The sequence below is a fragment of the Calidris pugnax genome, unplaced genomic scaffold (genome assembly GCF_001431845.1).
Source record: "Calidris pugnax isolate Ruff unplaced genomic scaffold, ASM143184v1 scaffold188, whole genome shotgun sequence".
NCBI classification, from domain to species: domain Eukaryota; kingdom Metazoa; phylum Chordata; class Aves; order Charadriiformes; family Scolopacidae; genus Calidris; species Calidris pugnax.
In genome coordinates, this window is record NW_015091257.1 from 5,669,185 (window position 1) to 5,688,436 (window position 19,252).

General features: G+C 36.1%; 1 protein-coding gene across 2 annotated transcripts in view; it reads right to left on the minus strand.

Moving 5' to 3' along the window:
* PRKX (protein kinase, X-linked) overlaps nucleotides 1-19,252 on the minus strand; it is a 62,392-nt gene that overhangs the window by 20,601 nt on the left and 22,539 nt on the right. For both annotated transcript variants that reach the window (XM_014960429.1, XM_014960428.1), the window contains exons 2-3: nucleotides 10,859-11,027; nucleotides 6,288-6,551 (exon numbers count right to left, since the gene is read on the minus strand). In XM_014960429.1, the coding sequence (XP_014815915.1) occupies nucleotides 6,288-6,551; nucleotides 10,859-11,027 (433 nt within the window). The remainder of the gene's footprint in view (nucleotides 1-6,287; nucleotides 6,552-10,858; nucleotides 11,028-19,252) is intronic.

Here is a 19,252-nt window from a genome sequence, read left to right on the forward strand (position 1 = left end):
CCAAACTGAAATGTTTATTTCAATTTCTATAAATTGATGCAATAAATTGAAGCTAAGCAGTTAAAGTTTACAAAGACCAAATTGCAATTTGAAACAAAGAATATTCTGAAACCATTTCTTTCTGAAATGTGATGTCATCTTTGTAACAATACCCATGTAGAATTTGCCTGACTTCACTTCCTTGACTTATGCTTAAATACGTGCTACAGGAAAAAAAAAAAGTGCTCCCATTCTGAATAAATTATACTTCCCTGATATCAAGCCAGAAGATGAAACTTTTTGAAAAAGTGCTCACCAGGTCAAAAGAGGATGAAATAACAGCACAGAATAAGAAAGAAAAAAGCTTATTCCATTTTAAGAAGAGTTCTAGTAAGATTTGACAAAGAATATGGCCACAAAATTAATAGTCACTCCACATGATTTCCAACTTGCAGCAAAGGAAACTCTATTTTATTTGTGAGTGCAGGAAGAATCTTCTCTAGTCAAACTGGTAACACGGTTCTGAACAAATGCATCAAGATGAGTAGCAGTCACCTTCAGAAGTAATACAGGCTCCTTTCAACTTCTAGTTTTTCCTACCACTGTTCAACTAAACTTAAGAAACCTTCTTTTTCCTAACCACAAACGGATATTCAAGAAGCACCTCATGGAATCTCAGACTGTTAACATTTTTCTTTATTTTTTTTTAATTAAATAATAATTTTGTGATTGCAAAATTATTTTAAACAGAGCTTTTGGGTGGTCTTTTTCTTGATTTCCTTTTGTTTGGTTGTTTTTTTAAAGCCTTAGCCTTAATTCATAAAAATACCTAAGATCAAGGAAGAGAAGCTGTATAGTCAACCAAGACTTTAAATGAAAATTTACGATGCACAGAATTGAATCTCTTCAAGCTTGATTTTAATATGGCAAAAGCTAAATTACTCCAGTTAAACTGTCAAAATGCATTAGACACACTATGCACCCATGTGCTCCATGGTTCTTGAACTACATTCATTAGTGTAAAGAATACATCTTTAATTTTTATCATAAAAGGGTGGCATATTTTTTTATTGCTAGAAAATACAAACTCTCATTTTCCAAATTAAGCACACGAGAAAATTCTTAGGTACCGCACTGCTTTACACACTACTGCCATCTAGCAGTTGCCTAGATCAGAACTGGGTAAATAATAAAACCAGCAAAGCTTTGTTGTCTTTTAAAACAAAATAGTCCTCCCTCCGTGAAATTTAAAGAACTGTATTACAATCCATTGTATGGATTTTTATTCATAAAGATTTCCCCAGCTCTGCAAATGAAGCAACTGCCAGTTTTACTGTGTTTGGGAAGAAATAAAGCAGACGGGGCAGGCAAATCTGTTTCAATAGACAAGCTAAACTGTTAGCAGGACAATGTCCCACAATGGTCATCCCCTCCTTCCCTAAAATTGTCAACACTATGACTGCACAAACTCAGCAAAGGTGCAATCTTCAGTGGTTTTCATCCCTTAGCAAGGCAATTCACGTACAAAAAAATAATCAGTCTAACATTTGACCATGACTTCAGGACCCACACAATTTGCTGGTAACAATGTAACTGAAAATGACCATCAATTAACATACAGGTTAATAGCAAGGTCTTTTATATTCAAGCAAAAGGAAAACCACAAATTAAGGGAAGGCCAAACTATCCTGAGGTCCCCTAGGACTAGGGTGAATATTTCCTAGCACTAGGAAATAAAATTTATTACCACCAGCAGGTCATCTCTTAATTTCAATCAAGAAATTTATGTTTACTAACTACACAAAAACTTGTAGGAAGCTCAAATTCTTTGTCAAGCTGTGTATTTGTGCCATAAGACCATGGCTTATAATTTCCTCTTTTGTTGGTCATGAAACAAACTACTGAATATTTTGGAAAACGCATCAAGTAAATTCTATAAAAAGATCAAATTGACTGAAGTATTTCTTTTTATCATTACTATTTCATGACTGTTGCATATTCATTTGAAAATCCAGATCATCCTTTTGAAGATAAATCATAAAGCAGAAAAATAAGCATAGACTGTTTCCTTCAAACTGCTACAAAAAGCAGTTTGGACAACCCACTGGTCTGGGTTGTCAAGATAAAAGCTGGAATACAGGTAAGCAATAGCTGGTAAGGTTGAACATGCTATTTTAAAACACGAAAATAAAACAAACAACCTACTCTGGTCACAAAGGTAAGCTGTAAAATAATACTTGCAGGACATGTTAACAGTATTATTTGAAGAAGTTAAGTCTCAATGGTTCTCAATAGACTTCTACACCATTCAGCATCTACCACTGTAGTCCCTGAGAGGCTTCTCGCCTATGAACCAGAGACTGACAACCATGTCCTTTTTGGTATTCTCTTCTGCAAGTTTCTTCATAATCATATTCAATGGAGATTGCTTTGTTTCCAGCCCACAAAAGTTTGTTCTGGAAAACATTCTTGCAGAATGTGAAAAACAACACACTTTGCAAACAAGACTTGCTGTGTCCTGTTTTATTTCTCTTTAACCCACTCTACAGAACAGTCATGAGGCACATCCAGCTAATCAACAGTGCAGAAGTATCCCCAATATCTTTAAGGTTAATCACTTCTCAAGTTTCTAGGAAAACTTTTATAGTTTAAAACTATTCATTTTTTTTAGCAATGTAAACTGAACAAACTAAAATTAACAATGAATAACTTTCCTAAAAAAATAAAATAATGAAAGTCCTAACTCTACTTTTGTAACATTTTGAGTGAAATCTGTGCATTAAAAAAAAAAATAGATAAAACTCTATGAACTTCAGTTTTGTGTCCTCTCTGAAAGAGCACAGGAATTACCCCCACCCACACCTCTTCCCAAAAAAGTGAAAAAGATCGGAAATATGTTTAATGGATATACTATACCCAAAAAGTGGTATTAGCTTTCCAGAAAAAGAAAGGTCTAAAAATGTAATGGGTATAAAGTTCAAACCAAATCCTTTCTACATCCTTCAAGTAACAACCCCATCTTTTTTCTTGACATTGCCCTTTTTTTGAAGTGGTGGGACATCTATTTGATGTCAATGTACTTACAAGACACTGAAAAAGTTATTAAATCTTCAGTTAAGCAACATCAGGGTAGAAAAGAGAAGAAATAAAAAGCAGCTGAGGCAAAGACAAAATGTTTTAGTTAAAAATACAGAATATTTAAAAGTATACTATGACCTAAAAGGGAGGAAACAAGGATAAACAGAAAGATGTATCAATAAGGAACAGAAGACAACAAGAAAACCTCCCCTCTTACCTTTCTCTAAGAAAAAAATATTCAGAGTGTAGCCCTTCAGAAAATGTACTAATAAGAAGGTAAATTAGGAGGCTGCTTCCCACAGTGGGAACATGAGCTATAAGCCAGCCACTTTCTCTAAGAGCAGCTTAATTGTTGATGGACCTGGTGAACACTTCATCCTTTCACACATGTTAATAGGAAAAAGGGAAGTTGTGTGCAGAAAAATGCCAAGTAAGCAATTACAGAATCATTCATGGTACGTATTAGGTATCAAGAATGTATAATTGTATTGAAGGTGTCCTGCAGATCACGTTTTATTTTATATAATATATCTTCTCTAGGAATACATTTGTTGGTCCTAAGTGGCAGGCTTCCTCACAGCTGTTTGAAAAACACGCATATTTTGCGTTTTATTTTCACAATTTATATATGCACTATATATATACATGCATATATTAACATACATATACATAAGGTTCATGTGTACAGACATTTGCCATATATAAAAATGACGAAACATCTCCTGTGCTTTTATCAAATGCTCTATGAAACAAAATAACCTACTGAAGTGTGTTAGTGGATAGAGCACAAGTCTTACGAGGAGAGGCTGAGGGAACTGGGGTTGTTCAGTCTGGGGAAGAGGAGACTGAGGGGAGACCTTATCGCTCTGTACAAGTACCTGAAAGGAGGCTGTAGAGAGACGGGGGTCGGTCTCTTCTCCCAAGTTACAGATGATAGGACAAGGGGTAACGGCTTCAAGTTGCGCCAGGGGAAGTTCAGGTTGGATATTAGGAAACATTTCTTTACTGAAAGGGTTATCCAGCATTGGAATGGGCTGCCCAGGGAGGTGGTGGAGTCACCATCCCTGGAGGTATTTAAGAAACGTGTAGACATGGTTCTTCAGGGCATGCTCTAGTGCCCAAGATTACTGGTTTGTGGTGGGGTGCTGTGTGGGTGGGTGATGGTTTTTTGGTTGGAGGTTGTTGTGTGTTTAGGTGGTGGGAGCTGGTGGTGTTTGTTTGTTGGTGGTTTTTTTTTTTTTTTTGTTTGTTTTTTTTTTTTTTTTTTTTTGTTTTTTTTTTTTTGTGGTTGGACTCGATGATCTCTGAGGTCCCTTCCAACCACTACAATTCTGTGATTCTGTGAAATTCCTGACAACTGCATATTTTTACAGTGACAAAAACAGCACTGTGAAAATGACCACATCTAGTGGGGAGAATACTATGTAGTTCCAAAAAAACCCAAGCAAACCAACACAAAAAACTGAACCAGACTTGCATAGGTATCTACTTGTGCTCTAACTGATGAAGCCCTTGCTCCTTCCAACTTTATGTTCTGTATTTTTATTACATGTTGTACATTTATAAGTAAATCAGCTACAAATATAAAACTACTATAGCATTCTATGATTCAATTCAACACAAATTGATCAACCTCACTGCCATCCCCAACATTATGGGATGCAAAAAACCACAATTAAAACCAGTAGTGATCACTTGTTTTGATGTCCTAAAATGCATTTGAACAGATTTATTCTTATAGATTCATTCTCCAGACTGAAAAATATACAGTGATGTAAACTATCGCCTTATTTAATGAAGGGTTATTTCTGCTGTGTCTTAAACCTACAGAAATCCAAATTAAGAATAACCACTAAGTGGCAGTATCTACATGTAAAAAGGAAGTCGTATGAATTCATATGAAAATATCTCATAGCCAGTCCTACTTTCTTACAGGGAAGTAGCCTTACCTCTTCCTGCAAAAAGTTATTTTCATTTTAAAACAAAATATTTTTTACAAAGTATCAACTTTTGTAAACCTAGCTACTTGCCTAGTGGAAACCTGAATTCAATCAAACCTTGATATTGAAACAGTATGATTTTTTTGAAACAGACATTCAGTTCTTAAGGGTGAACAGAACCAGCACACTTATTAGTCGCATCCCATTCTTCTGTGCTAAGGCAACTTAGCACTGTGAGCATGTAACCCACAGGTAAGCAACCTCTATCACCTCCATAACATAATTTGATTTGTCTCATCTGACTTTTACTTCATAAGGGATCCATTAAGAGTAGCTCCCTCAGATCCACCTTCGTTTCAAATTGACCTCGTAGAATTCCCACACACGTACTGAACTGTTGCAAAAGCAGCATCAACCAGGTAAACAAGATGAGTGAAGAGGATGAGAACCAACATAACACCTCACTTGCTTACTAGGCTGTGGCAACTAGAACAATCAGATATTGTCTCCCTCAAGAGACGGCCCAAGGGCATAATACCAAACCTTGCCACACCGCTTTTCTAATATGACAGGCTATTTTTTTCCTCCCTTTTTTGAATCCCAATGACAGTTCTTGCTTCCTTTAAAGAACATATTATAATCTTGGAAGAGTAGTTCAAACGGAGAGAACAGAGAAATCACTGGGAAAAAGACCTCTCTGCATTATCAAGAATTTTACATACACTAGTAAAACAGACATAAGGCTAACTGTATTGTAGAAGTTACAGTTAAATAAATCACTTCTGCTGAACCTGGCCTTATTGTTTCATTGTAGCAAAAGGCTAGTGAAAACACAGTATCCAGTTTAAAAATATTATTTCCATATTTCAAAAATCTCTCAAAAAGGAAAGCAGAAGGAAACAGCAGTTACAAAACATTAAGCAATTCAATGTGCATGGAAGATTAATGTCCCACTTAATATATTGATGTACATATCTCAATATTTGCTCATATTACTTCACTGAACTCCCTTTTCACAAGATGACTGCTGAAAACCTTAACATACAAAACATACAATAAAAATATTTTTCTGTGGTAGCTTATTTGTTATATGGTTCCTAGTTACAACTAAGGTGCAATACTGGTTTCCACACAGTCATTTAATGATGATTATTTCCTTCCTACTAAGGGATTTGACATGTGTGAACCACATGGAGTATTAGGTGAAATGCTGAGCTCTGAAATCAAACCTTTATTTCTTCCAACTGTTTAACATGCAAAACATAATTACCATAACAAAAACCTACTTACCTATCCACCAGTTTTTTAGCAAATCCAAAATCAGTAAGCTTGATATGTCCTTCTTTGTCTAGTAATATATTTTCAGGTTTTAAGTCTCTGTAAACTATTTCTTTGGAGTGCAGGTATTCTATTGCACAAATAATTTCTGTAGAGTAAAACAGTCCTGTGCTGTTGTTGAAACGCCCCATGTTGCGCAGGTAACTAAAAAGTTCTCCTCCTGGCACATATTCCATTAACATATATAAAAAACGTTCATCGTGGTTGGTCCAAAATCTGTAATAAAAATATTATTTTATTGAATAAACAAATTATATCTCTGATTTGCTTTAGAAGTAAATTTGTGTAAAATGATCTCTGTTGCCCCAGCTATGTACATAATTAATTCATGGTTTCTATTCTGTAAATATTAAATCCCAAAGAATCAAGCAGGATTGTGTAACATATTCTTTACTATGAGGGTGGTGAGGCACTGGAACAGGTTGCACAGAGAAGCTGTGGATGCCCCATCCCTGAAGTGTTCAAGGCCAGGCTGGATGGGGCTCTGAGCAGCCTGCTCTAGTGGGAGGTGTCCCTGCCCATGGCAGGGGGGTTGGAACTGGATGATCTTTAAGGTCCCTTCCAACTCTAACCATTCTGTGATTCAAGTATCTGACAACCTGAAAAGTAAAACAGATACTTCAGGATATAAGTTGCACAGACCATGAAAGAAAATCTAACTGATAGACTTCATTACGTTGTACAAAACAGCTCCCTGCTAAGGATCTAACAACTAAGTATACTGCCACTCTGCTAAGCCCACACAATTCTTACACACCTTACTTTTTATTTAATCGTATATTGCCAAAGTGATAGGAGGTAAACAGAATCTGCTTTTGTAAAGCTGCTTATTACAATGTTATCAAAAACAGGACAACAGAGACTTCTCTTTCCCCTCTCCTACTCCTTCCTCCTCAGATCATGAGGCTTACTCTTTTATGGTATCTTTAATAAAAGCAATAGAAAAGCAAAAATGACAGCAAAACAAGATAAATTTTTTTACCTCAGAATTAACCTAGTGATAAGTACCTTTCATTCCTCAGGCTGTTGCTTTTAATTTAAGAACTATTACTGTGGTACGTTTATTACTAGCATGCAGTAAGTAGCAGCTAAGTAAGAAAGAAAATAATTCCACATGGCTTTCAAATGCTTCATTACAGAATACAGGAATCTTCTCTCCCACATTCCTCAAAACTGTTTTTCTTTTTACCCACATTAAACAACTCATGTACCACACACTCGAACATAACTCAACAGTTAAGAAGAAAATAAGTATTCAGTAACATCTTGAAGAATATTCTACCCCTTTTAAAACAAACAGCTATCCCTATTACTATGATAACAGATAAAGAACACTGTATCCCTACCTACTTTATTGATAGAAGAATAGAAGATACTTTAGCTTCTAGTAACTGCTTCTGCATTATCACAAGAACTGAAAGCTCAAATATCTTTTTCTTCCCCCCCCTCTCCTTTTCCTTCATTAGCTGGTTCCTAATCCAGGCACAGACTCTCAAGAAAGATAAGCAGAGCAAACTGAGCTCCCAAACCCATGAATGACTTTTGCTCAGTAGGATTTTCTTTCTTGATACTGGCACTGAGGGCAACCAAGAAAATGAGACGGAGTATCAGACATCAGCAACAGTTACTCCATTTCTTCAAAGTCATGAAGACAGTAGGAGTCCAGGTCTGCCTTCTACTTTCATGGCACTATTTCCCTATCACAGTCATCAACATAATGAATTGTCAATTGATAATGTTCAGAATATCTTTATTGGCTACGTAAAATCACTCTTGAGATGTATTTTAAAGGAGTTAGGTGAAGTTGTACCTACGATAAACAAAAAAGAGGGACAGAACGGGCAAAATGAAGCAAACCATGTATTTTAAAAAAACATCTATGAGGGAGAGGAAGGGCAAATTCTGACTAACAATACAGAGGAAAAAAAAATAGAAGCCCTAGACCATTAAAACACAGTCTTTTTACTGGAATTAATTTCTTCAATAAGTGACTCTTAAAGGATTTTCTATCCACAGAAAAATGGGTATGTTATTTGGAATACATGAAAAATAGCAAAATAAAGAACTTTAATATTTGCAATACAGATTGCTTTAAATGGTATTTTAAAACACAAAAGGAAAACATCACTAGCTATCATTAGAATAATATGCATGGTGTCATGTATTTTACAATTCAGCCAACATGAACTTTCGAAGCCATTGTGAACACGTACAGACAGATAACATTGTTTTTTAGTTTATGCGACTGTAAAACATGGTTGATTTTTATGAATTCTTGTTCTCTTGGGGAAAAAAAAAAGATTTAGGACCTCCCTACATGCAGGAAAGGCATTTCTCAAAAGTAGCAGGAAAAAAAAAGCCCCACACTTATGTAAAAGTCTTTATATGCAGGAAGATATAGGAAGGAAGAATAACATAAATATGCAGCATTACTTGAAAATTCTCATCATAAAGTGCTACAAAAATACAGTATTATGCTGCTCTGATACATATGCCTTGTTTTGCAACCAAAGGATAATACTATCCCTGTTCAAGGAGGTGACTCTAATTGAAAATATAAAAACCAGACCATATAGATAACACTGTTCAAAGGCATCGAAGAAGAATTATATAGAAATTTTTTATCACCTTTTTGCTGATCAATTATATTCAAAGAACTAATGGAAAAAACCCACGTACTGGGCGGGGGAAGAGGTAGCCGAAAAAAGGGTGTTAGCCACAGAAAAAGCTTGCAGAAAGTTTTATTTGTCATGCAGTTAGTGATAATCATCTATGAATGCTTGTTTAACCTAAAGCACACAAATGTTAACATGACTTAAAATTTAACTACCTCATTTCAGCTAGGTTACTCTGATTCTCCTTTGCCAAGGGCCAAAGGCAGCACTCAAACAATTACATGAGCATAGCTGATGCAGCACCTCATTGAACACGGCAACAGAAAAGGCAGAGAGCTAGAGGACACGAAGAATCATAGAATGGTTCGGGTTGGAAGGGACCTTAAAGATCATTGAGTTCCAACCCCCCTGCCATGGGCAGGGACACCTCCCACTACACCAGGTTGCTCAAATAGCCATCCAGCCTGGCCTTGAACACCTCCAGTGATAGGGCATCCACGACCTCCCTGGGCAACCTGAATCTTTGCCTTGCACAGAAGTGAACTTCCATTTGAATTGTGCCTTTCCCTGGGCAATTTTAAAATGCGATGTTTTGGAAATAAGGCATGAACGAAATCCAAGAAAAATTACTAGTTTTGATTTTTGATCATTTCTGTATGGACACAAACCCTCACATCCCGTCTCTGACTTCTCACCCAAGTTTCTCTATTCACACACTTGCCACTGTTCCAGATGCACAGACATACCCTGTTCCCCCTGTTCCATCCGTATTTTAACCAGTCTAACCAGATGTACTCAGCCTCTTCATCTTGCTTTCCTGCATGCATCTCAAAACTCCACATACCCTGGAACTCATCTTACTAATACTACACCACACACAGGATTTCTGAACACTGCCTGGAAACTAATAGCATCTTGATGCTAGAAAAAGCAACAGCACGCCAGGGAAAAAGGCTTCTTCTACAGTGCTCTTTCCATCTTTCAGATGACTACCATGCTTTTGCCTCTTCTTTTCCCTCTGATACTTTCTTAGCCCTGGGAGAAGGCTGCACCCCTTACAGCTAAAGATTAACTAAGGCTAATTTTGTCTAATTTTAAGCAAAACTGACTAGGGCAGGTATATGCAAAACAAATCTTGATCAATGGCCCTGTATCTATGCATGAGAAAACATAAATGGAAATTAACCGTGCAATTACCCAGAGGTTTCATTATCTCATTAGCAAATACGGACTACACAGAAGGCACTATGGTGTTGTGCACAGAAAGTATAATGTCTTCTCTTCTTAATGAAGGGATCATTAGAATCATCATAATTCCACTAAAAAAAAAGTATTCCTCGTGAACTATGCTTAAATTATGTTTCTCAACGGATTCAATCACTTAAGGCTCAAATATGAGAGTAGCAAAGCCCAATGCTGCAGGCATTTTAACTCTTTAAAATTAAAGTTTGCAAAAGCAAAGTTCACAGGAGTTTTCAAAAAGCATTTCTTAAATCTAATTATATCATTATTTAGATATCTACAGGAAATATACATGTAGAAATACTGCTTTTCTCACCATTCTAATATCAAGAATCATTATAGAAATCGTTTTGATAAACCAATCCTAACATTTTTCATTAGTATTTCTCTTCTCCAGCATGAAAGTAAGAGATAGAGTAAAGCTACAGTGTAACAGTAAAGCTTATAATAAATCATTGCTTAATGTTTAAGTTATGCCTTGTTTTATATTTCTTGATTACTCTATAATAAATATTTTAGTCTGAAGTCTATTTCAGTCCAGATTATGTCACAGAAATTAAACGCCTAGTGTTGGTTAAGTGCATAAGAACTTGCAATGAGACCCTGGAACACTTTAGCTGCATTCTGTGTACTAGTTAAATGAATTAAAAAAATACAACAACTTACAATCTGATCAAAAAGGGGTGGTTGACCTCTTTCAAGACCGATTTTTCATTGTGCACATGTTGCTCTTGCTTCAGTCGAATGACATCAGGAATGCTCATTACTTTCAGTGCAAAGTAATTTTTGGCCATTTTTTCCTTCACCAGATGAACACGACCAAAGGTACCCGTGCCTGAAAAGTCAAAGAACAATGGTCAACTTATTGTAAAGAAAAAAGAAAAAAGTAAAGATAATTTACTAAATTAAAGCCTACAGAAGCCCAGTTACTGGTTTGTTCGGGCTTTTTTCCTCATCAATGTACCAGTATTACATTTCTTGCCCATCTTCACAGAATTTTTTTCTTCAGTTTTCTCAACTTTTAGTGATAATGATTTAATAAAAATAATGGCCACTCTTTGGATAGATACTGGAAGCATTCATTGCAAAGAAGTGGTCCTGAGAAAGGGTAAGGGAGATGTACAAGAAAAATATGTATGCGATGTATAAGATTCAAATGTAACCTATATAAATTGAACAAGCAAAACTGTTGTCAAGTACTGATGAAAGGCTGGGAAACACTCTTACATTTCAGAGACCAGTTTTAATTTAGATTGGGTGGGGAGGGGCAGGATAAAAAACAAAAGTAGCATTCAGCCTATTATATGCACAGTGTGTGGCACAAAAGAAAAAAAGAAAGCCATCACTGACCAAGAATGTAACGTTCAATTGTCATGGATTTAATAATTCCTCAACGCAAAAAACTACTTAACTTCTCATATATTATTTATTAAAACAAGGTTGCTAAAAATCAGTCAGGGTTTAAAATATATGAACTCATAACATGAGGAGTACAGAATATACAAAAATTATGACAACAAAACCAAAAAAATTAAAATATTCATCTACCAATGTTCCATAACTGAGAACAGTTGCCTGCAACTATTCAGGTGAAGAGATTATTCCCTTAAATATGCACAAGAAAGGTCAAGTGATTCAGTAGGAGGGATGTACGGAACAAAGATGCTTACAAGTTGCTGACCCTCTGAAAACAAGTAAAAAACAAAATCTGCTTACAGTGCTGCATCATTATATTAGATGGGAACAGTAGATTTCAGGCACTCTTTTTTTTTTTATAGTTAATGTATCCCTTTTTCAATTCACTCTTAAAAATATAAAAGGAAAAACATATTGTCTTTTAAATAATGTATTACACATTTCTCTATTCAATACAGCAGTTCCTTTTAAGTGTGTTGCACTCAAAACAATTATACATAACTGAACTGAGTATTTCTTTTAGTTTGAAATGAAAGTTTCAAGTAGCACATTTAGCCACACTGCTATTTGCACTGCAGCACAGTGTTATACATTTGAAGACGAACACACATTTCAGCTCTTTGGGTGGTTCTCATTGTTTTTTCACTCATTAAACAATGCCATGTAGGTTCCATTAGAACAGTACACCAGATATTTTTAATCCTATTCTCTGACAGAAATCTGTGCCACTATAAAGGATGCTTGGTATTCAAACCAATTGCCTCATTTGTGAAAGGTCATTCTGGTGCTGAGAAGTGCCTTCCAAACCAGTAAAAATCCTTTATTTAAGCCCATAATTATTCCCTTAGTTGCACATATTCTATGAAGGTAGCCAATAGACCTGTTTCAGTATTATTAACTGGTATGTCAATTGATTTCAGATTGTGTTAAACAGTTATGATCAATCTATACTACAAGACAATTTTCTAAAATGTATAGTGGGTGCATAGAGATGAGATGTATGTGAGAGGAAATAGATTTTTGAGAGAGGCGCAAGCGGAAGAGACCAAAAAATGAACTTCCAAAACTGCATTACTTGGGGAGGGGAGAAAAAACAATGGAGCTTTTGCCTCTAGTAGTTTCAAGAAGCTTGAAAATTTATAAAAATAAAAAACCTGTTTATTTTCTGTACATGTATTCTCACTTAAAACATTTACATTTTATTGAACAGTTATTATTTCCAGTCAGTTGTAATAGTGTTTGAGGGCATGGTGTTTACTAAAAACCACACCAAAACACTGATATTATAAACTAGAAACTAACAACTTCAGCAATCCGGTTTTATGTAACTTGCAGCTCTGTTACTAATACAGCTTTCAAAACCAGCTTTCAAGATAAAACTTCTCACTACACAAACCCACCAAGGATTACAGTTGTCCCAGCACAAAAGATTCTATCAAAGCAGTTTTACATTCCCACTTGTCCTGAGTTACATTTCTTTAATTATCAAAATCGTAAACAGGTCTCAGATAAAGCCTGCTCTTACAGTGAAGTAAGCCACCAGGTTACTCTGGAAAATTTATCATGCAATTAAATCCTTTAACAATGTAGTCACATCACATACCTGTAAATGACCTTATTTGCACAGGGATGGGCTTCTGCAGTAAAAAACCCCAATCATACAAAAAAAAGGCTCAAAAGCTTCCAAGCTGAGCCATCTGTTCAAACTACTTAAAATACTGATTATTTACATCTATATAACGGAATCACAGAATTGTCAGAGTCGGAAGGGACCTCTAGAGATCACCTAGTCCAACTTCCCTGCTAAAGCAGGAACGCCTAGAGCACATTACCGAGGACTGCATCCAGGTGGGTCTTGAAAATCTCCAGAGAAGGGGACTCCACAACCTCCCTGGGCAGCCTGTTCCAGTGCATACTGAATGCACACACAAAAAAACTAACTTAGGTTATTTCCAAATTGGGAGATGAAATTTAAGTTACGAATAAAATCACTGCCGAGAGTATCTGTAATCGTACTGCACACGGAAAATAAAAATGATCTTAAACTTCTAAGACTTCCAAATGTGGACTTGGGGAAATTAACAGTACTAACCCCATCAGTAAATGCTTGTTTTATATGCATTTTGATACTTCTATGGACTAAGTGCTTCCATAGACATATCCAAAAGGAAAGTCAGAAGTGAACACGTACCTAATTTCTACTAGGTCTCGAGCGATCTCATGTTTCATGACTTGTTCTACTTGTCCTAGAAATTTTATTTTAGAATGCTTTAATTTTTCCTTATGTTTTTATTAGCCTAACTTTACAAATGGTGCTGCTCAGAAATAATAACAGTAATAATAATAGCAATCACAAGTTTCATCAATTTTCAAAGAAGGGCCTGTTGGGGACTTATTTAGCAATAGTTCTAACTTTGGAAACATGGCCTCTTTAAAAACGTCTCTGCCAGGAACAGCAAAGCCTGGCAGGCTATTCCAGAATAGTGGCAAGCACCTAATCTGGAGAGCCTCCGGGAAAACCAGAAGACCACACAGGCAGGCAAGAACATACAACTTCCCAAACCAGTTTTATTGTTGAGCTGATTGCAGGCAGTCTTTTTTCAAACATCTTGAGCTCAATTTCAAGCATCTATGGAAATCAAGAAGACAATACAGACCAAGAAGCCATCTAACATTTGTTTTCAGACATCTCTTCTCATAATATGAATTTTTTCCCATTAAAGTCTTCTCAGAAAATCCATTAAGCCTACATTAGTTGGTAGTGACAGTACCCAGACACACAACCACCACCCTTCCAGTACTTCTGACAAACAATATGCTCTCTTAAAGCCCTAAAGAAAAATAATAGCTATGTTCTGGAATTTGCTTACACCATTTAAGCTGTTCAGTAAAACTCCTCTCACTGCAAACAGAAGCAAGGAACAAACATGGCAAGTATTATTATTTTTTTTTTAATACAAGTAAAAAAAAGATCTTAACCACATGGGGCCACTAACAAAGGGGAGCAGGGGAATTTGCTGAAACTTAAAAACAGTTGTATAAAGTATGCAAATTGGGTTTAATATATGCCTTTGCACAGCCACATACAGGACTAATTGTTGAGCTTTTTTTTTTATGCTTAGCTAGTCTTCAGACAACTGGATAAAGTTTGCATACAAAGATGACTACAATTCAAATATCTCACTTAAAACTTTTGGTCTGGATCACCTGCTTAGGCTTTTAGCCATTTCTGCCAATATTTTTAAAATTCTCTTTGCAAATGGGGGGCAGGAGGGAAGAACAGGATGGGACATGATGGTCAAGGTGGGAGGCTGCAACAAGGTGTTGTTATAGTTGTTTAGCACAGTCAAGAAAATCTAGCTGGTTTATAAAACAGGTTTTGTTGTGACTAGGTGGAAATCCTGCCCTTCACATTCACAGAAAGAAAACTGAAAAATTGAAGCAGTGAAGTGACAGCATTTAAGATGGAAGCTCAGCTACATAAATTAGAGGGAAGGCTTTTTGGAAGCAGAAAAAGGCAGCATTACTAGTTTTCTATCGAAGTGCCACTGTGTCCTGCCCTCCAGGAAGGAGACACTAGTTCTGTTAATCCCCATGAAAGAATTGTGCAATTTTTTGCCCCGATCGTATCAGAGCTCAGCTGTATGAACCAGCTAAATTTGACCTTCTGTGACAGATAAGTAAACATTCCTTAGGTTTACCTTAAAAAAGAAATATTCTGTACTTGCTCATCTTGCACATAATAATGAAAGAAAACACAGATTTGTTTATAGATCTGCACAATATTCTACTGACTAGTAGATATTCTACTACTAGTTGAAACCAAGAGAACTTCAGGGACTGTGTACCATTCTAGAGGACTCCTGGGACCTACCAAGTACTATCCTGCTGGAGGAAGAGCAATGACTACACACACACACACACACATGCATATCCCTGTCTGTCTCTCCTTATCATAGTATGTAATGCCAGAGTTTTAGAGCAAAAATGTGCTTACATCAGAAAATTACACCTCATGAAAACTGTTGTTATTAGAAGGTCTCATGGAGGATTTGCACAGCCCCCTTCTCCCAGCTAAGGCATATAGCAAATGGAGGTTTCTGGCCACCAGTAACAAAAGCAAATGAAGTGCCTGTACTATTTGTAACATGCAACAATTCAAGATTTTCAGGACTAAACGAGCAAACAGAATAAAACATGCAAAATGCTAACCACTAATCCAGTCTAATCTGTTTACAACAGAAACAATAAAATTTTTGGATCCCTTTGCAAATTTAGTGTGGTTGCAGAACTTGAAGGAACGCCAGCAAGCTTCTCAATTAGGTAACCTTCTCATGTTAAACACACACAAAGGGAGGAGGCTAAAAACTGCAGAGGACCAGCTTGGCATAGGTATCAAACACAAGAAGGGCACTCTCAGCCTTACAAAACAAGCTGGATTCCCTAATGCCATGCCAAAATACCATAGCCAGTTTCCAGGATTTTACTCTCTTTGAAGCCTGGTAGGAAAGAATAAAGAACGTGGGAATATTTCTGATGCAATTTTAGATAACTTTTGATGGTAGGAAAACCAATCCTGCAACTTTTGATCAGCTAAAACAATTGCGTGAGTAGTCATGTAGTGACTATTTTGCTATTGATGTAGGTGACTAATTTAATGCTCAGTTTGCCTCTTTATTTGTTCCCATTAATTATGCCCAGCTGTTCCAGCTTCCCATTCTTTTAATCCCCAGCTCATTCTTAAAACCACGTTTGTCTTACTCAGATAGATACCATCTGTTTTAATGAAGAATAAAATAGGTCATGTGAGATCTATGACCCTGAGGGTTGCTTTCTGAGTCCCAGAGGGGTTGGTCTTGACTTCCACAGATGCCTACAAAAAACATCAGATGTATTTGCTTTTATTTACAGTTAGAAGAAATGTTTCCTACTGTGCCACATATTAATCTTTACTGGTAGCCACAAGCACAACAGACTTAATTCTGTTGAATATCAGAGATAAACTAAGTCAAGGGTATCACACTGCAAACTCACTACTGAATGTTAAATTTGTCTGCCATTTAATCTGTCTCATCTGAGGACAGAACTTGAACAGCCTAGCAATAAATATCTTAAAGGGGGTACTGAGGATTGTCAATAATTCTTGACAAAGAAGGGGAAGAAGTGGCGCAGCAAAGGAAACCAGCCTGCCCAAATAGACTGGTAATCCAAAGATTAACACTTGAGAGAAAGCTATGGGAAAACCATATAACACAAGTAACTGTGGGCTTCTACAACAAGATGTGTCTGGCACACAAACAGGGCAATGTAGAACGAGGATGATGATTTTGGACAACATATTAGTCAAGTTTATTGGGTTTTTATTTTTCAACCCATAGACCAGCGTTAACTGAAAATATCTTGCAGACTACCACTCAACCTTCTCAAATTCAGTGTCTTCACCAGCTCTGGATTGCTCACCATACCTCTTAGATCATTGTTTATATATTTCTGTACCACTCTAGAGAGTTCTATCTAAACCTGAAAAACATGCCAGAGAAACAAAAAAAATTAGAGGAGGTTTTACAGGTTGCCTATTCATCTGTCTAGAAACGCGCATCTCATACTACTGAATATAAGAAGTGAGTGTCAGGCAACACTTTTTGCAAAGCTTTTGTGTATCCTTCAATGATCATGTATCTGAGGACACAGTCTTTTTAAAAGAGCTTAAAAGCATAGAAAACTGAGATGCCTCGTGCAGTGTTCACCACGTGCAGCTTTGCCGGAGCAGCTTGCTTCTTATATGCCCTCTACATTCCAGGCAAGATCATAACTTTTCAGACTACCTGTTCCAGAAATTTTATTGCCAGTGACATACCAGCAGTTCTCTCTTACTTCTATTTTAGATTCTACATTCACCCCTTGTCAACCAATTTCTCAACTGAAAGCTCAGTATCATTAATTCTTTATCCCAGCTCAGCTGAACTTGAAAAGAATGTAGCAATGCATGTTCAAACCACAGTCTAGCTTTTGACTCAAAAATACTGCTATAAAAATTTCCCCCTCTTTGCTGTCTCCAGGTTCCAAAGATCTGACACATTTTCAGGCTCTTCTCTCTTACTAGGTATACAAGGAGCCTATAACAACACACAACTAAAACTGAATTTAACATTCTAGAATTTGGTATAGTCTCTTTTCAACTTGCACAAGATTTGATATGCCAGAGAATACCAAGCAACTGTGTCAACAACTCCTGTTGTTGACCCACCCGTTTAAATCTTTCTGAATTACAATCCATAAGAATTAAGAATACAGGAATCACCAGGCTAATTAATACCCGCAAGTCAAGCTTCCTGTTTTTTTACATAGTTCAGAGACAGGTTCCTGGTTTCGAAGAAGTGCCATTCAACAGAACACCCATGACAGAAGTTCCTTTCAAATTCCAGATAATTTTTTTTTTTGACTCTCAACTTCTTTCATGTCTATAAAAATATTGTAAATATCAGGGTGTCTTTAAACAAAATAAGCAGAATCCTTAAAAGTTTCTCCTCTCTATTCTTTCATTATTTATTTTGAAATACCAGGGACCAACAAATAAATGAGAACAGAAATTCACGAGCCTGCTGGTGATAACATAGCCCTTAATCCTTTCCATTTCTAAACAGCTCTTAGAACACTGAATTCAAGTGCATGTCCATGTACTTAACAAAACTTTAATATCCACAATCTTCAGAACCATTCTCATAAAACTGGTATTCCCCCACTTCACTCATCAATAGTATTTTTATAACTCTTCCTATGGCTTCTGCTACCTGTGATTCATTACCTGGTATAAAGAATATGAACAGATGATTGGATAAAGTTTTTCATCCATATTAAAAATAGGACATTGCAAAGTCATTATTACTCCTACTTTCACCTATTTAAATATTGCACATGAAGTGTTGATAAGTGTCAACTGCAAAACTGTGAAGACGTAAACATTTTACAGAAACAGCTCAAAGCCTGTAAAGATACACTCCTTTTTCACCTAGAAAACTAAGCTCTATACTGCTTTTCCTGACCTAAATTTAGGAGGCTTGTTGAAAAATAGCATTTCAAATTATACCAAACCCCTGCTAAAAGTAAAGTGTATCAATCTTTATTGACGCCACTTTAAAAAAAAAATTGGTCTATCACATTTTAAAAAATAAGTACAGTTAAGCTAAGAATCATGTACCTGGCTGGCTAGTAACACATTCCAAGTTTAAACACTAGAAAGCATTAAATTATACATTTCATCTGATAAGAATTTCAGGTAAAGTATTATCAAAATGTGTCATTTTTTAATAGTTGGAAAATAATATGTATATTAGAAAGTGTAGTAGTAAGATAGGCCATCTTTATAACTTCTAAAAGTTGTAAAATGTCATTCAAATCCTATTCACAGAATTGCTTCTTTCATGTTAACTGAGACTTTCTTGAAATGTAGATATTAAAGAGAAGGATTTTTTGGTGTTGGTTTGTTTTCCTAAAAATCTTACAAACACAAAGCCAAACATAAAAAACCCAACATCTAGCCATCTCCTATCCATTAACTGGTGCTCAAAATTCCCATCAAGTTTGGTAATTCAGCATTGTTTCTAAATGAATTTGTGCTCAAAGTTAATCTCTCACAATTGCTTT